Raw genomic sequence first — 23,901 nt, 5'->3', positions numbered from 1 at the left:
GAGTGCATCTGCACGCACAGTGAGGTGAAGACTTTTGGAGGGTGGCCTGGTGTCAAGAAGGGCAGCAAAGAAGCCACTTCTCTCCAGGACAAAGTCTACCTCTGATAAGCTTCCAAGTAAAGCATTAAAAACAATCCAGCAACCCAGAAAAGTGCTAAAAATAACATATGCAGCCCAAGAAACAAGGTCCATGAAGTCTATAACTTGCTTGTAACAGATGACATTCATATTCTGACTATCTCTGAAACTCACTTAGATAATACCTTTGATGATACAGTGGTAGCAATACATGGTTATAACATCTACAGAAAAGACAGAAATGCCAACAGAGGCAGTGTTGCGGTCTATATTCAGAACCACATTCCTGTAAAGATTAGAGAGGATCTCATGTTAAATAGTGTTGAAGTAATATGGCTACAGGTTCATCTGCCTCACCTAAAGCCCATTCTGGTGGGAAGCTGCTATAGACCACCAAGTGCTAACAGTCAGTATCTGGATAATATGTGTGAAATGCTTGATAATATATGTGATATCAACAGAGAAGTATACAGTATTTCTTGGGTGATTTAAATATTGACTGGATTTCATCATGCTGCCCACTCAGGAGAAAACTTCAAACTGTATCCAGTGCCTGCAACCTCAAGTCAACCTACTAGGGTAGTTACAAACAGCACAGGAATTAAATCATTGATCACAGCTTTACTAATGCTGCAGAAATTAGCTTGAAAGTAGTACCCAGATCCATCAGATGAAGTGATCACAATATAGTAGCCATATCTAGGAAAACCAAAGTTCCAAAAGACTGGGCCAAATATCGTGTATAAGAGGACATAACTATTTTTGTAGTGATTCCTATTTTGTTTATGTAAAGAATATTTGTTAGTCCGTGGTGTGTAATGAGGAGCAAACAGACATTGCACTGGACACATTTATGAAATTGCTTATTCCAGTTACTAATAAGCACCCATTAAGAAAATGACTAAGGGGGGGCGGAGCTAGCATGTTGGAGTGAACGGCTGTGTGTGAGAGGCTCCTGCAACTTTTTTGCGAAATAATCTAACCTAACCTAATTTATAGCACTTTTTACAACAAACGTTTCTTTCTAATACAATATTGTAACTTTCTATGTGAAAATGCCGAGTAATAAGCGACCAAAGGACAATAAATCCACTTCGGAAGCCTACTCCCCGCCAAACAACGAGACAGATATGGCGGAAGGCACAGGTAACAACGTGACACTTACAGAACTTACCCGCGCTCTGGGAGAACTACGTGTTGCTATAGCTGAGGATCTTAAGGCTACTATTGCTGAACTGGACACTAAAATTGAGAGCACCATTCGAACGGTCGCCTCGCAGGGCCAGAGTATTGTGGACCTTGAGAAAGCCTCTGAATTCAACGCTGGTAGGATCGACGAGTTGGAGAAGCTATGCACGTCATTGCAGGATAGTGTGCAGAGGCTTTCTGTGAAAGTGGTCGACCTGGAGGGCCGATCCAGACGTCACAACCTTTGCGTTGTTGGGCTGGCAGAGGGGATAGAGGCGGGCTCCCGCCCCTCCGACTTCTTCGCCAAGCTATTGAAGGATGCAATGGGATCGGATGTTTTGGCTTCAGATCCCCAACTGGACCGTGCACATCGCGCCTTTGTCCCAGTGCCTCGACCGGGCCAACGTCCTCGCCCAGTAATCATCTGTTGTCACAGTTTCAAGACCAAGGATCTTATCCTGCGCGAGGCTCGATTGAGGGGAAACCTGTTACATAAAGGGCACCCCTTCTGTGTCTACGAGGATTATGCGCCAGATGTGGCAAAGCACCGCGCCGGTTACAGAGATGTCATGACCAAACTCTACAAACTCCATCTTCGCTCAGCCTTGCTCTTCCCTGCAAGACTAAGAATTACCCCGCCTTCCGGAGAGAAGATTTGTCTCTCCTCGGTTTTGGACGCAGAGAAGTTTATCCGGGAATATACGCCAATCCCCCGTACAGGTTAGAGTGCCTTGTCATTGTGTGTTAGGGTCTGCTCATGGACTCGAACCCATACTATACCATAACGGGTGAAACCGTACTAAACGGTCTCGACAGGGCCTGCCGAACATGTAACACGCTGAGCTGACCAATGGAGGGCGGTTAGAGCTCTCATTTAACGTCAGTTTCACTTTAATTCCGACTGGGTTCGGGGTGGTGCCTGTTTGGGAGGCCTTCCAGGTCTGATCATTGACACTTTCGGATGGATATACTTATGTTCCCCCATTTTTGTTTTGTTTCGTTATTTATTTTTCAATTCTTACATTATTCCTATTACCATACCAGTTAGTTATTGCTTGCGGGGGTCTGGGGGTGATGGCTGGGAAGGGGCAGACACCTGGATAGCAAGTTGATGTTTTGTGCTATTCTGCCTTTGTCATAGCCTGGCACGCTCTCACAATTAGATTCCCACCAGACCTCCGTGGTGCTTGTGTCTGTGTAGGTGTGTGATTAGATTCCCACCAGCCCTCCGTGGTGCTTGTGTCTGTGTAGGTGTGCGATTAGATTCCCACCAGCCCTCCGTGGTGCTTGTGTCTGTGTAGGTGTGTGATTAGATTCCCACCAGCCCTCCGTGGTGCTTGTGTCTGTGTAGGTGTGCGATTAGATTCCCACCAGACCTCCGTGGTGCTTGTGTCTGTGTAGGTGTGCGTACATATAATTACTATGTGTACTTTATTATTATTTTCTCTTAGCATTTTAGTATTAGGTATGTGTATATTTTAAATTAGTGTAGATTACTATTCTGGGGTGTGTATGTAGATGTGTGTGTGTGTGTGTGTGTATATCTGTATATATATATTTTTTAAATATTTATTTCTATAAGTATATATTTTTGGATGTATGTGTATGTGCGTAGGTGTATGTACGTGTGTACGTATGTGTGTATATACTTGCGCATGGATGTGTGTAGGTAGGTATGCACGTGTGTGTGTGTATGTATGTATGTATGTATGTTTATGGGTGTGTGTATATATATATATATATATCACTATTGTTTTTTTAGTTATTAAAAAGATAATTTAAAAAAATGTATTTAGAAGGGAAAAAAATGTCTTTTTTTTAATTATTATTATTATTATTATTTTTTTTTTTATTGGGGGGTATGTCCAATATATCAAAATCCTTGTTCCCATCTCCTAACCCACAATATGTAATTGTACTGCTGTCTATGTCGGTTGCTGATGGTTTATGTTTAGACCGGCATTGCTTAGCAATGTAATCTTGTGATGCTATATCTTGCTTATCTCAGGGATTGACCCAACATGAAGCTTAAGTGCACAATATGTTTAAGTTGCAACTTATTCTGTTTAGGTTTATTAGATGCTAATTGAACACTTTATTCGCGGGAGCCTCCTCAGTTCAGATGTTAGTAGACGTTCTAGGATAATGAGAGGTGAACGTATAGTTGGGATTTTATTTTTGTTTTACCTCTTGTTCGAGGTCGCGCCGTGCTTTTTTGGCATCGGCCAGACAATGTGTTTATTTTTTTTATTTTCATGTTTTTTTCTCTCCTTTTTGTGTATGCCTGTTAAATGTGGGTTGATGGGAGGGGTAAATGTTGGGGAAAGTAGGGGAATAGGGTGGAGAGTAAAGGTGCTTGCAGGGGGGGAGGGGTGGGTTGGATACTGCTCGGGTGTAGGTGCTACATATGCTGATCGTAATGGTTTGGTGCGCTTTCTTACCTTTTTAGTAACTTACGTGCTATGCAGGCCACCATAGGAACTACAAATGAGAGGAGGGCGGGGCTTACATTCACTTCCTGGAATGTCAAGGGTTTAAATGAACCAATTAAGAGAGGCAAGGTCCTAGCCCACTTGAAAGCACTCTCGTCTGATATTATATTTTTGCAAGAAACCCATCTGAAAAACAATTCTCATAACAGACTTAAATGTAAGTGGGTGGGGCAAGTGTATCACTCTAACTTCTCTGCCAAAACGAGAGGCACAGCGATTCTGGTACGGAAAGGAATTCCCTTTCAACATAAAACCACTATTGTGGACAAAGAGGGTCGTTATGTGATCGTAATAGGAGAGATCCACTCTACTTCTGTAACTCTACTAAATATCTATGGGCCAAACATTGATAACCCCTCTTTTTTCAAAAGAGTCCTTGCCCTGATTCCAGATATCTCCCATACTAACCTGGTCATTGGAGGGGACCTCAACTGTGTGCTAGACCAATATTTGGATAGATCCTCTACCCGGCGAACCCCTACCTCCTATTCAAGAGAATTATTGAATACCTACATAAAAAATTAGAACTTATTTGATATATGGAGGATCTCTAACCCTACGGGTAGGGAATACTCCTTCTACTCTCATGATATATGGAGGATCTGTAACCCTACGGGTAGGGAATACTCCTTCTACTCTCATGATATATGGAGGATCTGTAACCCTACGGGTAGGGAATACTCCTTCTACTCTCATGATATATGGAGGATCTGTAACCCTACGGGTAGGAAATACTCCTTTTACTCTCATGATATATGGAGGATCTGTAACCCTACGGGTAGGGAATACTCCTTTTACTCTCATGATATATGGAGGATCTCTAACCCTACGGGTAGGGAATACTCCTTCTACTCTCATGATATATGGAGGATCTGTAACCCTACGGGTAGGGAATACTCCTTTTACTCTCATGATATATGGAGGATCTGTAACCCTACGGGTAGGGAATACTCCTTCTACTCTCATGATATATGGAGGATCTCTAACCCTACGGGTAGGGAATACTCCTTCTACTCTCATGATATATGGAGGATCTGTAACCCTACGGGTAGGGAATACTCCTTCTACTCTCATGATATATGGAGGATCTGTAACCCTACGGGTAGGAAATACTCCTTTTACTCTCATGATATATGGAGGATCTGTAACCCTACGGGTAGGGAATACTCCTTTTACTCTCATGATATATGGAGGATCTCTAACCCTACGGGTAGGGAATACTCCTTCTACTCTCATGATATATGGAGGATCTGTAACCCTACGGGTAGGGAATACTCCTTTTACTCTCATGATATATGGAGGATCTCTAACCCTACGGGTAGGGAATACTCCTTCTACTCTCATGATATATGGAGGATCTGTAACCCTACGGGTAGGGAATACTCCTTTTACTCTCATGATATATGGAGGATCTGTAACCCTACGGGTAGGGAATACTCCTTCTACTCTCATGATATATGGAGGATCTGTAACCCTACGGGTAGGGAATACTCCTTCTACTCTCATGATATATGGAGGATCTGTAACCCTACGGGTAGGGAATACTCCTTTTACTCTCATGATATATGGAGGATCTGTAACCCTACGGGTAGGGAATACTCCTTCTACTCTCATGATATATGGAGGATCTCTAACCCTACGGGTAGGGAATACTCCTTCTACTCTCATGATATATGGAGGATCTCTAACCCTACGGGTAGGGAATACTCCTTCTACTCTCATGATATATGGAGGATCTGTAACCCTACGGGTAGGGAATACTCCTTCTACTCTCATGATATATGGAGGATCTCTAACCCTACGGGTAGGGAATACTCCTTCTACTCTCATGATATATGGAGGATCTCTAACCCTACGGGTAGGGAATACTCCTTCTACTCTCATGATATATGGAGGATCTGTAACCCTACGGGTAGGGAATACTCCTTTTACTCTCATGATATATGGAGGATCTCTAACCCTACGGGTAGGGAATACTCCTTCTACTCTCATGATATATGGAGGATCTGTAACCCTACGGGTAGGGAATACTCCTTCTACTCTCATGATATATGGAGGATCTGTAACCCTACGGGTAGGGAATACTCCTTCTACTCTCATGATATATGGAGGATCTCTAACCCTACGGGTAGGGAATACTCCTTTTACTCTCATGATATATGGAGGATCTCTAACCCTACGGGTAGGGAATACTCCTTCTACTCTCATGATATATGGAGGATCTGTAACCCTACGGGTAGGGAATACTCCTTCTACTCTCATGATATATGGAGGATCTGTAACCCTACGGGTAGGGAATACTCCTTCTACTCTCATGATATATGGAGGATCTGTAACCCTACGGGTAGGGAATACTCCTTCTACTCTCATGATATATGGAGGATCTGTAACCCTACGGGTAGGGAATACTCCTTCTACTCTCATGATATATGGAGGATCTCTAACCCTACGGGTAGGGAATACTCCTTTTACTCTCATGATATATGGAGGATCTCTAACCCTACGGGTAGGGAATACTCCTTCTACTCTCATGATATATGGAGGATCTGTAACCCTACGGGTAGGGAATACTCCTTTTACTCTCATGATATATGGAGGATCTGTAACCCTACGGGTAGGGAATACTCCTTTTACTCTCATGATATATGGAGGATCTGTAACCCTACGGGTAGGGAATACTCCTTTTACTCTCATGATATATGGAGGATCTCTAACCCTACGGGTAGGGAATACTCCTTTTACTCTCAGGTTCACAATGTTTACACTCGAATTGATTACTTTTTGGTTGATGCTAAACTACTCCCCTATACCTGTAATGTGAGGTATCATGATATTATAATCTCTGACCACAGTCCACTCACCTTCTCCCTGAGATTGGGTGACATCGTACCAAACGAGAGGGTCTGGAGGTTGAATCCTCAGCTCCTCACTGAACCAACATTCTGTGAACATCTTAAAGATCAAATTACATTTTTCTTTGATACCAACGACAACACAGAGACTTCCCCAGCATTATTGTGGGAAACACTGAAGGCTTATTTGAGAGGCTGTATCATCTCCTTTCAGACTGCCAGGAGTAGGCAAAACAGAAGAGACTTGGTAGAACTGGAGGGACAAATTCACTTACTGGATAGGGAGAATGCTAGACACCCATCTAGGGAGAAACATAAAAAAATTATGTCTTTAAAATTTAAATACAATCAGATCCTCTCTGCTAAAATTGCTAAATCTTTTCTCTATGCCAAGCAAAAATATTTTGAGTTTGGTGACAAACCACACAAACTACTCGCCAGACAACTTCGTAAGAATGTGAGTGACCGTATGATTCACAAAGTTAAATCTGCATCTGGGGAATTACTCTCTTCCCCCAAAGACATAAATGACAGATTCCGTCAGTTTTATGAGACTTTATATACATCTAAAGCGGACCCTAACCCCTTAATTATGCAAAACTTTTTGGAGAACTGTAATCTTCCTGCCCTGAACCAGGAAGACTCCAACTTCCTGAATAACGAAATATCTCTTGAAGAAATTACAGAAACAATAAAAACTCTAAAGAGTGGCAAGACCCCGGGCCCAGATGGATACCCGAGTGAATTCTACAAAACATTCAGCAACATGCTCTCTCCCTACCTACACAAAATGTTGGTTCATGCCAACGAGGATGGAGTGCTCCCATCCACTCTGGATGAGGCGTTTATTACAGTTATACATAAGAAGGGTAAGGATCCGGAAGAGGTAGGGTCACACAGACCAATATCCCTCCTTAATACAGACCAAAAGATTTTAGCAAAAACTTTGGCTAACAGGCTGAGCACTTTAATTGGCAAATTGGTCCATTCAGACCAGACCGGCTTTATCCCTAACAGAAACTCATTCTTCAATCTCAGGCGCCTATTCAACATTATGTATTCTCAGAGGTTACCTAACGTGGACCTAGCCGTTATATCTCTTGACGCTGAAAAGGCCTTTGACCAAGTTGAGTGGCCCTATCTATTCAAGGTCCTACAGAAATTTAATATTGGAGATGGGTTCATAAAGTGGATCCAGCTTTTATATAGGAACCCCTGTGCGAGAATACTCACTAACCAATCATTGTCGCCCCGATTTAACCTTCAGAGGGACAAGGCAGGGTTGTGCGCTGTCGCCTATGCTCTTCGCTCTAATTATTGAACCTCTCGCTCAAGCGATCAGATCTCATGCAGCAATACACGGCTATAATACTAAACATACTCTAAATAAGATTTCCCTATACGCAGATGACATTCTCCTCTATGTAACAGAACCCCAAGATAGTATTCCAGCTATTCTGGAGGTGATTAATTTGTTTGGTACCTTCTCGGGATACAGAATAAATTGGAACAAGAGTGAATTAATGCCCATTCGGTTGCAAAACACCTCCTGGCTAGAACATCTTCCACTTAAGCTATCTTCAGATAAATTTACCTACCTTGGAATTGTAGTTACCAAACAATACTCCTTACTATTTAAAGAGAATTTCCCCTCTCTGATGCAAAAACTTAAGGCAAACATACAATTTTGGAGAACTCTCCCAATTTCTCTGCTCGGAAGAATTAATGCCATTAAAATGGTCTTCCTCCCACAACTGCTTTACCTATACCAGAACATCCCAATATTCATACCCAAATCCTTTCATAAACAACTGGACTCTATTATCAATCCTTTCATCTGGGATTATAAAACACACAGGATAGGTAAAAAACACCTCTGTAAATCCAAGATGGAAGGAGGATTGTCTCTCCCAAACTTTATATTTTACTACTGGGCCGCTAACCTCCGCACTGTTACGTTTCTGCTGGATGACGCACACCCGCCACCCAGCTGGCTTAGTATGGAGCGAGAGGAGTGCCACCCCTTCTCTATTGGTGCTGTGATTTTGTCACCTGTCAATCTGGAGATGTCACTTTACCGTAACAATCCTATTATACATAGCACAGTCCGAATCTGGAAGCAAATTAAAGTCCACTTTGATCTTAGACCAATATCATTCATGCTTCCTGTTGCCAGGAATCCCTCCTTTGCCCCCTCTAACCTTGATAACACCTTTGAGCGGTGGGGAGAGCTGGGGATAAGTACCATAGGGGATTTATATATAGGGGGAACCTTTGCTTCCTTTGAATCGCTGAGGGAAACTTATAATCTTCCCAGAAGTAACTTTTTCAGATACCTACAGATTAGAGACTATGTTAGAAAATACCTCCCAACATTTGGGAATGCTAAACCTTCCACGTTTGACGGATGCATAAAAATATGCCCCACCTCAGACAAACTGATATCTCGTATATATGATGCTTTTCAATCTGTTAGCGCACCCTCTACTGATGCCATTAAGGCAAAATGGGAGGAAGAACTAGGGACTGACATTTCGGTGGCAGACTGGGAAGATAGCTTGGTGTATATCCACACCTGCTCCATTAACTCCAGACATCGTCTCATACAATTCAAGGTATTACACAGATTACACTATTCCAAAACCAAACTGCATAGGATATTTCCTGGGACATCCCCTATGTGTGATAAATGTCAGGCTGAGCAGGGTACACTACTCCACTGCTTTGCCCTATGCTCTAACTTGTATGGGTATTGGTGTGGAATTTTTGGGGTCCTCTCTGAAGTTCTGGAGACTTCAATAGACCCAGACCCGCTTCTGATAATCCTGGGAGTGTCCGATTCCCTAAACGGATTAACCAACTCCCAAAAACAACTCATCTCTTACAGTCTCATTTCGGCAAAAAAATTAATCTTGTTGTTTTGGAAAAAGAGGGAAGCGCCCTCTACCAAATTATGGCTCAGCGAATTGGCAAACACTGTACACTTAGAAAGAATTAGATATATTTTGAACAATAAATTATCAACATTTGATCAAATCTGGCAGCCTTTCCTCTCTTACTTGGACCAGGCGGCGCTGTGAATTTGCACCTAACGCACTCTCAATTGTCATACGGTAATCTACCTTTGGGCAGCGTGTGCTGGCCCCGCCACCCGAGCAGTTGGGAGGGGGATAGGGTGGAATAAGGGGGGATAAAGTGGGGTATAAGTGGGGGGGCTACAGCAACCTTTTTTTTTTTTTTTTCTAGCTGTCCTTGTTTTGTATGTCTTGTTTTGTAATATTTGTTTTGTGCCCAGAACTCTGGGTCTTTTGGTTAATGTCTGTTCTCTTATGTTTAGATAAGAACTGTAAACTTGTATTTTATACCTATACACCATTCTTGTGTATGTGTTCAATAAAAAATATTTGAACAAGAAAATGACTAAGAACAGTTCAATCCCAGTGGATTGATGAGTAATTGAAAAATTGTGTGGTTGAGAGGGATGAGGCAAAAGGAATGGCAAATAAGTCTGGCAAATGTATTGCAAATTGAGAAAATCATGTGACTAAACTGAATTAAAAAAAAGAAGAAGAAATTACACTATGAAACAAAGAATGAAAGTAAAAAGCTTTGGAACACCTTAAATTAAATTTCGGGAAATAAGGCAAACTTCGCTCCATCATTGATTGAATCAGATGGCTCATTCATCACGAAACCAACTGATATTACCAATTACTTTAACGATTTTATCATTGGCAAGATCAGCAAACGTAGGCACGACACACCAGCAACAAACACTGACACTACACATCCAAGTATACCTGACCAAATTATGAAAGACAAGCATTATCATTTTGAATTCCGTGAAGTGAGTGTGGAAGAAGTAAATTTTTTTGTTGTTGTCTATCAACAATGACAAGTCACGGGGTCCGACAACTTGGATGGAAAATTATTGAGGATAATAGTGGACGATATCGCCACTCCTATTTGGCAAAGAAAAAGCTCTCTCTCAGACTGGCCAATAAAAAGGAAAAGATTAAGATGGGCAAAAGAACACAGACATTGGACAGAGGAACTCTGCCTAGAAGGTCAGCATCCCGGAGTCGCCCCTTCACTGTTGACGTTGAGACTGGCGTTTTGCGGGTACTATTTAATGAAGCTGCCAGTTGAGGACTTGTGAAGCATCTGTTTCTCAAACTAGACACTAATGTACTTGTCCTCTTGCTCAGTTGTGCACCCGGGCCTCCCACTCCTCTTTCTATTCTGGTTAGAGCCAGTTTGCGCTGTTCTGTGAAGGGAGTAGTACACAGCGTTGTACCAGATCTTCAGTTTCTTGGCAATTTCTCGCATGGAATGGCCATCATTTCTCAGAACAAGAATAGACTGATGAGTTTCAGAAGAAAGTACTTTGTTTCTTGGCCATTTCAAGCCTTTAATCGAACCCACAAATGCTGATGCTCCAGATACTCAACTAGACTAAAGGCCAGTTTTATTGCTTCTTTAATCAGAACAACAGTTTTCAGCTGTGCTAACATAATTGCAAAAGGGTTTTCTAATGATCAATTAGCCTTTTAAAATTATAAACTTGGATTAGCTAACACAACGTGCCATTGGACCACAGGAGTGATGGTTGCTGATAATGGGCCTCTGTACGACTAAGTAGATATTCCATTAAAAATCTGCCGTTTCCAGCTACAATAGTCATTTACAACATTAATGTCTACACTGTATTTCTGATCAATTTGATGTTATTTTAAAAATGGACGAAAAATGTGCTTTTCTGACCCCAAACTTTCGAGCGATATTGAATGCGTTTCTACGGGCTATAATAGTAAATGCTTAACTCAACATTTTATCAAATAATTAAAAATAAAATTGTTATACCTAAAAGCCTCCTAAAATTCTAAATCCAATAGCTAAATAATCCATGGTATGACGATCTTAAAACAATTCCATATGTTAGCTTAGTACCCTATCCCCCAACGGCTTAGATTCTTTAGAGGTTGACGTACCCAGTGGGTCAGGGTAGAGTTATGGTTAGGGTTATGGTTAACGTACCCAGTGGGTTAGGGTAGAGTTATGGTTAGGGTACCCAGTGGGTTAGGGTAGAGTTATGGTTAGGGTTATGGTTAACGTTATGGTACATTGTAGAGTTATGGTTATGTTAGGGTTATGGTAGAGTTATGGTTAGGGTACCCAGTGGGTTAGGGTAGAGTTATGGTTAGGGTTATGGTAGAGTTATGGTTAGGATAGAGTTATGGTTAGGGTAGAGTTATGGTTAGGGTTATGGTTAACGTACCCAGTGGGTTAGGGTAGAGTTATGGTTAGGGTTATGGTTAACATACCCAGTGGGTTAGGGTAGAGTTATGGTTAGGGTTAGGGTTATGGTTATGGTTAGGGTTATGGTTATGGTTATGGTTAGGGTACCCAGTGGGTTAGGGTAGAGTTATGGTTAGGGTACCCAGTGGGTTAGGGTAGAGTTATGGTTAGGGTTATGGTTAACATACTCAGTGGGTTAGGGTAGAGTTATGGTTAGGGTTATGGTTAACGTACCCAGTGGGTTAGGGTAGAGTTATGGTTAGGGTTATGGTTAACGTACCCAGTGGGTTAGGGTAGAGTTATGGTTATGGTTAACTTCTTTGGGCTAGGGGGCAGTATTTTCACATCCGGATAAAAAAACGTACCCGATTTAATCTGGTTACGACTCCTGCCCAGTAACTAGAATATGCATATAATTATTGGCTTTGGATAGAAAACACCCTAAAGTTTCTAAAACTGTTTGAATGGTGTCTGTGAGTATAACAGAACTCCTATGGCAGGCAAAAACATGAGAAGATTTCATGCAGGAAGTGGCCTGTCTGACAAGGTGTTGTTGTTCTTGCTTCTTTATTGAAGAGTCAGGATCTTAGCTGTAACGTGACACTTCCTACGGCTCCAATAGGCTCTCAGAGCCCGGGAAAAACCTGAACGATGACGAGGCAGCTTCAGGCTGAAACACATAATCGCCTTTGCCAAGTGGTCTATCAGAGGACAATGGAATTAGGCGCGTGCCCGATTCGACCCCGTGCAGTATTTTCTTTAGGCTGTTTACCTAATTGCAGATTCCCGGTCGGAATATTATCGCTTTTTTACGAGAATAATGGCATAAAAAATTATTTTAAACAGCGGTTGACATGCTTCGAAGTACGGTAATGAAATATTTAGAAATCTTTTGTCACGAAATGCGCCGTGCGCATGACCGTTATTTACCATTGGGATAGTGTCTAGAACGCACGAACAAAACGTCGCTGTTGGAACATAACTATGGATTATTTTGGACCAAACCTACATTTGTTATTGAAGTAGAAGTCCTGGGAGTGCATTCTGACGAAGAACAGGAAAGGTAATCAAACTTTTCTAATAGTAAATCTGATTTTGGTGAAGGCTAAACTTGCCGGGTGTCTAAATAGCTAGCCCTGTGATGCCGGGCTATCTACTCAGAATATTGCAAAATGTGCTTCATCCGAAAAGCTATTTTAAAATCGGACATATCGAGTGCATAGAGGAGTAATGTATCTATAATTCTTAAAATAATTGTTATGCTTTTTGTGAACGTTTATCGTGAGTAATTTAGTAAATTGTTAGTAAATTCCCCGGAAGTTTGCGGGGGGTATGCTAGTTCTGAACGTCACATGCTAATGTAAAAAGCTGGTTTTTGATATAAATATTAACTTGATTGAACAAAACATGCATGTATTGTATAACATAATGTCCTAGGTGTGTCATCTGATGAAGATCATCAAAGGTTAGTGCTGCATTTAGCTGTCTTCTGGGTTTTTGTGACATTATATGCTAGCTTGAAAAATGGGTGTCTGATTATTTCTGGCTGGGTACTCTGCTGACATAATCTAATGTTTTGCTTTCGTTGTAAAGCCTTTTTGAAATCGGACAGTGTGGTTAGATTAACGAGAGTCTTGTCTTTAAATAGCTGTAAAATAGTCATATGTTTGAGAAATTGAAGTAATAGCATTTCAAAGGTTTTGAAAATCGCGCCACAGGATTCAACTGGCTGTTACGTAGGTGGGACGAATTCCTAGACAGGTTAACATACCCAGTGGGTTAGGGTAGAGTTATGGTTAGGGTTATGGTAGAGTTATGGTTAGGATACGTTAACCATAACCCTAACCATAACTCTACCCTAACCCACTGAGTATGTTAACCATAACCCTAACCATAACTCTACCCTAGGGTTAGGATAGAGTTATGGTTAGGGTTAACGTACCCAGTGGGTTAGGGTAGAGTTATGGTTAGGGTACCCAGTGTGTTAGGGTAGAGTTATGGTTAGGGTTATGGTTAGGGTACCCAGTGGGCTAGGGTAGAGTTATGGTTAGGGTTATGGTTAACGTACCCAGTGGGTTAGGGTAGAGTTATGGTTAGGGTTATGGTTAACGTACCCAGTGGGTTATGGTAGAGTTATGGTTAGGGTACCCAGTGGGTTAGGGTAGAGTTATGGTTAGGGTTATGGTTAACATACTCAGTGGGTTAGGGTAGAGTTATGGTTATGGTTAACGTACCCAGCGGCGGCTGCAGCATGTCCCCATTCTTTTCACAGGTTCCTATAGGCTGGATGTCTGAGGAGTCCACCAGCCTCCAGAAGTCATTGGTGTTGTCACTGCCATCCAGACGAAGGCGCAGACGCACACCCGTCATGCCCATCACAGTGGCGATGCACACCGAGGTGGAGTTCCGAGGATCATGGACTTCCAGCTTCATCCCCACCTTGAAGTCATTGGAGGGAGGGACTCTGGACTGGAGAGAGACAGAAAACTCACTGCAGAGAGACACTGTACTGTCACTTAGCCTTCTCTGCTGTCACTGAACTCACACTATCTGAAGAAGCTAGGTGGAACCGGGGTAGATGGACACATACCTGTCTGAAGAAGCTAGGTGGAGCCAGGGTAGATGGACACATACCTGTCTGACGAAGCTAGGTGGGAGCCGGGGTAGATGGACACATACCTGTCTGAAGAAGCTAGGTGGAGCCGGGGTAGATGATGTTTCCTTCAGGTACTCCTCCCAACTGAACGACTCTGAGACAGAAACAAGAAAGGGTTAGTAGTCCCGACAGACCTACATGTATATATTGATGTAACAGGTGTAAAAAAATAGACACTGAAAATTAAATTTAATAAATCGAAGTTACTTTGCAGTTAGATCAAATGTTGTCCTAGGAACAACACATTCAAACTTTTAAAATAGTAAAAGCTAGGGGTTCTCTCTCCTAGGAGTCTAAAGTTACCTTTAGCAGGAGTGGGACCTGGAGGAAGGAGACTTCCTGCTTTCTCCTTCTGATCTGAAAACACAAACACATCAACACTGACCACGCCTGTGTTTATAACCAGGTGGAAAGATGGTATTTACCACATATGACTTAGAAAATCCACTTGAACGGCCCTCCAAGTGGTAATTACTAGTAATTACTACTAAATAAACATGTTTTATTATCACTTAAAACAATGTCACTCCTGTCTTGAATTAAAAGGTTATATTTTGCAATCTCCCAAAATAAATGCTGTCTGACGAAAGAAGGCTCTACTCCATCTTGCGTTATAAACACTACTCATGTCGGACCAGTAAGACTGCTGGAAAATGAGGTACACTAGAATTCCATCCATTTGCGTACCCGCCGATAGAATATTGAAATGAGAAATATAATGGCATACTAAATAGGCTGCAGTGTACATGCTCATGTTTCCTTACCTTTGACTGAAGTCCTGCCCATGATGGATCCTGGGTAATGTGGTTATTCTACAAGGCAATGGGAATGACAGGCAGGTGGTCCACCCAGTGTGCAACTATGGCCCTGTAGTACTGATCTGGAACAGAAAAGACTGATTGTATAAGGTAGAAGGCTATAAAATATCAAGGACGTATCCTCTGTAGCAGCAGGTATCCTCTGTAGCAGCAGGTATCCTCTGTAGCAGCAGGTATCCTCTGTAGCAGCAGGTATCCTCTGTAGCAGCAGGTATCCTCTGTAGCAGCAGGTATCCTCTGTAGCAGCAGGTATCCTCTGTAGCAGCAGGTATAATCTTTAGCAGCAGGTATCCTCTGTAGCAGCAGGTATCCTCTGTAGCAGCAGGTATAATCTTTAGCAGCAGGTATCCTCTGTCGCAGCAGGTATAATCTTTAGCAGCAGGTATCCTCTGTAGCAGCAGGTATAATCTTTAGCAGCAGGTATCCTCTGTCGCAGCAGGTATAATCTTTAGCAGCAGGTATAATCTTTAGCAGCAGGTATAATCTTTAGCAGCAGGTATCCTCTGTAGCAGCAGGTATAATCTTTAGCAGCAGGTATCCTCTGTCGCAGCAGGTATAATCTTTAGCAGCAGGTATCCTCTGTCGCAGCAGGTATCATCTGTAGCAGCAGGTATCCTCTGTCGCAGCAGGTATCCAGTAAGGTAGACGTTGTCTGTAGCAGCAGATATCCTATAAAGGTAGCAAGTAGGTGGTGTTGAGGGCCCTGGCGGAGTGTTGCCAGGAAAATAACCTCTCCCTCAACAAAACGAAAGAGCCGATTGTGGATTTCAGGAGACAGCCGAGGGACCACAGTGGAGGTGAAAAGCTTCCAGGTCCTCATCGTACACAACCAAACAGACAGTGTGGTGAAGGAAGCTGAAGAAATGCAGCATGGCCCCTAAGACCCTCATTAACTTTTGCAGATGCACCATCGAGAGCATCCTGACGGGCTGTATCACCACCTGGTACGGCAACTGCACCGCACACAACCGCAGGGCTCTCCAAATGGTGGTGCGGGCTGCCCAACGCATCACTGGGGGCACACTACCTGCCCTCCAGGACACCTACACCACCCGATGTCACAGGAAGGCCAAAAAGATCATCAAGGACAACAACCACCCGAGCCACGACCTGTTCACCCCTCTATCATACAGAAGGCGAGGTCAGTACAGGTGCATCAAAGCTGGGACAGAGAGACTGAAAAACAGCTTCTATCTCAAGGCCATCAGACTGTTAAATAGTCATCACTAGCCGGCCTCCACCCAGTACCCTGCCCTGAACTTAGTCACTGTCACTAGCCGGCCTCCACCCAGTTACTCAACCCTGCACCTTAGAGGCTGCTGCCCTATGTACATAGACATGGAATCACTGGGCACTTTAAAGATGTTTACATACTGTTTTACAAATGTCATGTGTATATACTGTATTATAGTCAATGCCACTGACATTGCTCATCCTGATATTTATATATTTCTTCATTATTTTACTTTGAGATGTGTGTGTATTGTTGTGACTTTTTAGATACTACTGCACTGTTGGAGCTAGGAACACAAGCGTTTCGCTACACATGCAATAACATCTGCTAAATATGTGTATGTGACAAAATGTAAGGTAGCAGGTATCCTATAAGGTAGCAAGTAGATCTTCAGTAGCATGTATTCTATAAGGTTGCAGTACTCCTATAAGGAAGCAGGTATACTATAAGGTAGGATGTATCCTACAAGGTAGCAGGTATCTCTGTAGTAACAGGTATCCTAAAAGGTAGCATGTATCCTAAAAGGTAGCATGTATCCTAAAAGGTAGCATGTATCCTAAAAGGTAGCATGTATCCTACATTTAGTAGGAGGTATCGTATAAGATAGAAGGAGGTATCTTTGCCGTAGCATGTATCCTATAAGGTAGGGCTGGGTGATATGACGATATATATCGTGTGACGATAGACGTTTTTCTATCATTTATTTAAAGAGTGTCGCAAATCACACTCTTTACGGCAATATTGTGTGGAAGGAAATTTGCAACACAAACAAACATGGAGGAGAGTGAATGTGACACAGAGCAAGGAGACACGGAGCTCGTACCTAAAAGAGGAGCTACTTCGGTCGCATGGTGGTGCTTTGGGTATGAAACGTCAGACACGGACCAGAAAACCGTCCTCTGCAAAATAGACAGCAGGCCGGTCCCGACAACAGGCTCAAACACCACTAACCTCTTATCACCTACGCAAGAATCATGTGAAACAGTACGGGGCGAGTCTACGGATGAGACCCAAAAAAGTACAGTCGAGTGCTCAAAACAAACCCCCGACTCAGACGTTGCAAGAGGCTTTTGCCCGTGGCACACCATACGGCAAAGAATCACGAAGATGGAAGGAGATAACAGTTGCCGTTACAACTTACATCGCAGACCCCATTTTACACGGTGGAGAAACGGGGGTTTCGTGAGTTGGTATCAACACTCGACCCAAGGTACCAAATGCAAATGTGACACGTATTAACGCCAAAATAACATGCAAAACAGGCAGGCCCCCAAAAACAAACATATATATATCTATATACACACAGTTGAAGTCGGAAGTTTACATACACCTTAGCCAAATACATTTAAACTCAGTTTCACAATTCCTGACATTTAATCCTAGTAAAAATTCCCTGTTTTAGGTCAGTTAGGATCACCACTTTATTTTAAGAATGTGAAACGTCAGAATAACAGTAGAGAAAATGATGTCAGCTTTTATTTCTTTCATCACATTCCCAGTGGGTCAGACGTTTACATCCACTCACTTAGTATTTGGTAGCATTGCCTTTAAATCTTTTAACTTGGGTCAAACTTTTCAGGTAGCCTTCCACAACCTCCCCACAATAAGTTGGGTGAATTGTGGCCCATTCCTCCTGACAGAGCTGGTGTAACTGAGTCAGGTTTGTAGACCTCCATGCTCGCACACACTTTTTCAGTTCTATCCACAAGTTTTCTAAGGGACTGAGGTCAGGGCTTTGTGATAGCCACTCTAATACCTTGACTTTGTTGTCCTTAAGCCACTTTGCCACAACTTTGGAAGTATGCTTGGGGTCATTGTCCATTTGGAAGACCCATTTGAAACCAAGCTTTAACTTCCTGACTGATGTCTTGAGATGTTGCTTCAATATATCCCCATCATTTTCCTACCTCATGATGCCATCTATTCTGTGAAGTGCACCAGTCCCTCCTGCAGCAAAGCAGCCCCCACAACATGATGCTGCCACCCCCATGCCTCACGGTTGGGATGGTGTTCTTCGGCTTGCAAGCCTCCCCCTTTTTCCTCCAAACATAACGATGGTAATTATGGCCAAACAGTTCTATTTTTGTTTCATCAGACCAGAAGACATTTCTCCAAAAAGTATGATCTTTGTCCCCATGTGCAGTTGCAAACCGTAGCCTGGCTTTTTTTTTTATGGTGGTTTAGGAGCAGTGGCTTCTTCCTTGCCGAGCAGCCTTTCAGTTTATGTCGATATAGGACTTGTTTTTACTATGGATATAGATACTTTTGTACCGGTTTCATCCAGCATCTTCACAGGGTCCTTTGCGGTTGTTCTGGGATTGATTTGCACTTTTCGCACCAAAGTACGTTCATCTCTAGGATACAGAAGGCATCTTCTTCCTGAGCGGTATGACGGCTGTGTGGTCCCATGGTGTTTATACTTGCGTACTATTGTTTGTACAGATGAATGTGGTACCTTCATGCGTTTGGAAATTGCTCCCAAGGATGAACCATACTTGTGGAGGTCTACAATTTATTTTCTGGGGTCTTGGCTGATTTCTTTTGATTTTCCCATGATATCAAGCAAAGAGGCACTGAGTTTGAAGGTAGGCCTTGAAATACATCCACAGGTACACCTCCAATTGACTCAAATTATGTCAATTAGCCTACAACATTTTTTTGAATTTTACAAACTGTTTAAAGGCACAGTCAACTTAGTGTATGTAAACGTCTGACCCACTGGAATTGTGATACAATGAATTATAAGTGAAATAATCCGTCTGTAAACAATTGCTGGAAAAATGACTTGTGTCATGCATAAAGTAGATGCCCTAACCGACTTGCAAAAACTATAGTTTATTAACAAGAAATGTGTGGAGTGGTTGAAAAACTAGTTTTAATGACTCCAACCTAAGTGGATGTAAACTTCTGATTTCAACTGTATATATTTTAAACCTATATTTATTTTGTTTGCAACTATAGTTGAAGTGTTTTCTATTTACCTTTTTCTATTTTGTTACATGCTTAATTGAAAATGTATCAAAAACTTCTAAATAAAAGGAGAACTTATCAAATATGAGTAAATATCTTATTTGTTAAGAATAACTCAAAATGTAATAAGAACTAGGCCTTTACATGTGGTCATTTTAAATAAACATTGATTAATTGAATTAATTGAAAATGTGCTATATCAGGATATGCATCGTTATCGGGATACGAAATGACCTATATCGGGATATGAGATTTTGGCCATACCGCCCAGCCTTACTATAAGGTAGAAGACATCCAATAAGGTAACAGGTACTCCTGTAGTAGTGGGTACCCTATAAGGTAACAGGTATCTCTGTAGTAGCAGGTATCTCTGTAGTAGCAGGTATCCCTGTAGTAGTGGGTACCCTATAAGGTAACAGGTATCCTGTAGTAGTGGGTACCCTATAAGGTAGCAGGTATCTCTGTAGTAGCAGGTATCCCTGTAGTAGTGGGTACCCTATAAGGTAACAGGTATCCCTGTAGCAGCAGGTATCCCTGTAGTAGGAGGTACACTATAAGGTAGCAGGTACTCCTGTAGTAGTGGGTACCCTATAAGGTAACAGGTACTCCTGTAGTAGCAGGTATCCCTGTAGTAGCAGGTATCCCTGTAGTAGTGGGTACCTTATAAGCAGGTACTCCTGTAGTAGTGGGTATACTATAAGGTAACAGGTATCCCTGTAGTAGCAGGTATCCCTGTAGTAGCAGGTATCCCTGTAGTAGTGGGTACCTTATAAGCAGGTACTTCTGTAAGAGTGGGTACCCTATAAGGTAGCAGGTATCTCTGTAGTAGCAGGTATCCCTGTAGTAGTGGGTACCCTATAAGGTAACAGGTATCCCTGTAGTAGTGGGTATCCCTGTAGTAGTGGGTACCCTATAAGGTAGCAGGTATCCCTGTAGTAGTGGGTATCCCTGTAGTAGTGGGTACCCTATAAGGTAGCAGGTATCTCTGTAGTAGCAGGTATCCCTGTAGTAGCAGGTATACTATAAGGTAACAGGTATCCCTGTAGTAGCAGGTATCCCTGTAGTAGTGGGTACCCTATAAGGTAGCAGGTATTCCTGTAGTAGTGGGTATCCCTGTAGTAGTGGGTACCCTATAAGGTAGCAGGTATCTCTGTAGTAGCAGGTATCCCTGTAGTAGCAGGTATACTATAAGGTAACAGGTATCCCTGTAGTAGCGGGTATCCCTGTAGTAGCAGGTATCCCTGTAGTAGTGGGTACCCTATAAGCAGGTATCCCTGTAGTAGTGGGTACCCTATAAGGTAACAGGTACTCCTGTAGTAGCAGGTATCCCTGTAGTAGTGGGTACCCTATAAGCAGGTACTCCTGTAGTAGTGGGTACCCTATAAGGTAGCAGGTATCTCTGTAGTAGCAGGTATCCCTGTAGTAGTGGGTACCCTATAAGGTAACATGTATCCCTGTAGTAGCAGGTATCCCTGTAGTAGTGGGTACCCTATAAGGTAACATGTATCCCTGTAGTAGCAGGTATCCCTGTAGTAGTGGGTACCCTATAAGGTAACAGGTACCCCTGTAGCAGCAGGTACACTATAAGGTAACAGGTACCCCTGCAGTAGCAGGTATCCCTGTATTAGTGGGTACCATATAAGGTAGCAGGTACTCCTGAAGTAGCAGGTATCCCTGTAGTAGTGGGTACCCTATAAGCTAGCAGGTATCTCTGCAGTAGCAGGTACCCCTGTAGTAGTGGGTACCCTATAAGGTAACAGGTATCTCTGTATTAGCAGGTATCCCTGTATTAGTGGGTACCATATAAGGTAGCAGGTACTCCTGAAGTAGCAGGTATCCCTGTAGTAGTGGGTACCCTATAAGCTAGCAGGTATCTCTGCAGTAGCAGGTACCCCGTAGTAGTGGGTACCCTATAAGGTAACAGGTATCTCTGTATTAGCAGGTATCCCTGTAGTAGTGGGTACCCTATAAGGTAACATGTATCCCTGTAGTAGCAGGTATCCCTGTAGTAGTGGGTACCCTATAAGGTAACAGGTACTCCTGTAGTAGCAGGTACACTATAAGGTAACAGGTATCCCTGTAGTAGCAGGTATCCCTGTAGTAGCAGGTACCCTATAAGGTAACAGGTATCCCTGTAGTAGCAGGTATCCCTGTAGTAGCAGGTATCCCTGTAGTAGTGGGTACACTATAAGGTAACATGTATAGTGGTAACATGTATAGTGTCCCTCTAGTGGTGTGGGGGCTGTGCTTTGGCAAAGTGGGTGGGGTTATATCCTGCCTGTTTGGCCCTGTCCGGGGGTATCATCGGATGGGGCCACAGTGTCTTCTGATCCCTCCTGTCTCAGCCTCCAGTATTTATGCTGCAGTAGTTTATGTGTCGGGGGGCTAGGGTCAGTCTGTTACATCTGGAGTATTTCTCTTGTCTTATCCGGTGTCCTGTGTGAATTTAAATATGCTCTCTCTAATTCTCTCTTTCTTACTTTCTCTCGGAGGACCTGAGCCCTAGGACCATGCCTCAGGACTACCTGGCATGATGACTCCTTGCTGTCCCCAGTCCACCTGGCCATGCTGCTGCTCCAGTTTCAACTGTTCTGACTGCGGCTACGGAACCCTGACCTGTTCACCGGACGTGCTTGTTGCACCCTCGACAACTACTATGATTATTATTATTTGACCATGCTGGTCATTTATGAACATTTTAACATCTTGACCATGTTCTGTTATAATATCCACCCGGCACAGCCAGAAGAGGACTGGCCACCCCTCATAGCCTGGTTCCTCTCTAGGTTTCTTCCTAGGTTTTTGGCCTTTCTAGGGAGTTTTTCCTAGGGAGTTTTTCCTAGCCACCGTGCTTCTTTCACCTGTATTGCTTGCTGTTTGGGGTTTTAGGCTGGGTTTCTGTACAGCACTTTGAGATTTCAGCTGATGTACGAAGGGCTATATAAATACATTTGATTTGATTTTGATTTGATGTATCCCTATAGTAGCAGGTATCCCTGTAGTAGTGGGTACCCTATAAGCAGGTATCCCTGTAGTAGTGGGTACCCTATAAGGTAACAGGTACTCCTGTAGTAGCAGGTATCCCTGTAGTAGTGGGTACACTATAAGGTAGAAGGTATCCCTGTAGCAGCAGGTATCCCTATAGCAGCAGGTATCCCTGTAGCAGCAGGTATCCCTGTAGCAGCAGGTATCCCTGTAGCAGCAGGTATCCCTGTAGCAGCAGGTATCCCTGTAGCAGCAGGTATCCCTGTAGCAGCAGGTATCCTACAGCGTAGGATTGTCACAGGAAGGCCAAAAAGATCATCAAGGACAACAACCACCCGAGCCACTGCCTGTTCACCCCACTACCATCCTGAAGGTGAGGTCAGTACATGTGCATCAAAGCTGGGACACTGAAAAAGTGCTTCTATCTCAAGGCCATCAAACTGCTAAACAGCAGTCACTAACTCAGAGAGGCTGCTGCATACATTGAGACCCAATCACTGGCCACTTTTATAAATGGATCAGTCACTTTAAACAACGCCACTTTAATAATGTTAACATATCTTACATTACTCATCTCATATGTATATACAGTATTTTATACCATTTATTGTATCTTGCCTATGCCGCTCTGTCATTGCTCATCCATATATTTATATGTACATATTCTTAATCCATCCCTTTAGATTTGTGTATATGTAGTTGTTGGGGAATTGTTAGATTACTTGTTAGATATTACTGCACTGTCGGAACTAGAAGCATAAGCATTTCGCTACACTCACATTAACATCTGCTAACCATGTGTACGTGACCAATAAAATTTGATTTGACAACACACCATATCGTGTGACTCCAAGCTTACTTCCATATGTTTTTTATATCAATATTTGCACATAGACGTTTCCACCATCATTTCTCGCATACTTCATTTTACAGACTCAAAAAGATCCCACCATGTCAAACAAAATAATTCTGTCAGCATTTATAAAATGTATATTTTTTTTATACAGCATGACTCGCAATAAAACTGGATGGAAACATTCTTACTGACGTTTTTTTTCAACCAGGTTTTGCCCATAGGAAGGGGGGTGCTGGCTGTAAACTGGGTATATCCGAAATCAGAATCTGGTTTTACATGAGGCGTTGACAGTGGTGGAAAAAGTACTCGTGCCATACTTGAGTAAAAGTAAAAACATAACTTTATAGAAAATGACTCAAGTAAAAGTCATCCAGTAAAATAGTACTTGAGTAAAAGTCTAGAAGTATTTGGTTTTAAATATATTTAAGTATCAAAAGTAAAAGTATAATCATTTCAAATTCCTTATATTAAGCA

At 42.5% G+C, this 23,901-nt stretch overlaps 1 protein-coding gene across 6 annotated transcripts in view; it reads right to left on the bottom strand.

Annotated features, from left to right (window-relative positions):
• The window catches only part of LOC115183236 (sex comb on midleg-like protein 2), a 76,310-nt gene that overhangs the window by 50,542 nt on the left and 1,867 nt on the right, over positions 1–23,901 (bottom strand). For 3 of the 6 annotated variants that reach the window (XM_029744585.1, XM_029744581.1, XM_029744582.1), the window contains exons 2-5: positions 15,329–15,444; positions 14,868–14,921; positions 14,588–14,658; positions 14,143–14,377 (exon numbers count right to left, since the gene is read on the bottom strand). In XM_029744585.1, the coding sequence (XP_029600445.1) occupies positions 14,143–14,377; positions 14,588–14,658; positions 14,868–14,921; positions 15,329–15,350 (382 nt within the window). In that variant the 5' untranslated portion in view covers positions 15,351–15,444. Of the gene's footprint in view, positions 1–14,142; positions 14,378–14,498; positions 14,556–14,587; positions 14,659–14,867; positions 14,922–15,328; positions 15,445–23,901 lie in introns of those variants that run through there. The other 3 variants (XM_029744584.1, XM_029744583.1, XM_029744586.1) reach the window with 3 other exon arrangements.

The sequence above is a fragment of the Salmo trutta genome, unplaced genomic scaffold, assembly GCF_901001165.1.
Source record: "Salmo trutta unplaced genomic scaffold, fSalTru1.1, whole genome shotgun sequence".
Classification (NCBI taxonomy): domain Eukaryota; kingdom Metazoa; phylum Chordata; class Actinopteri; order Salmoniformes; family Salmonidae; genus Salmo; species Salmo trutta.
Note: the sequence above shows the minus strand (reverse complement) of the source record. Positions and strands in the feature narration are given on the sequence as shown.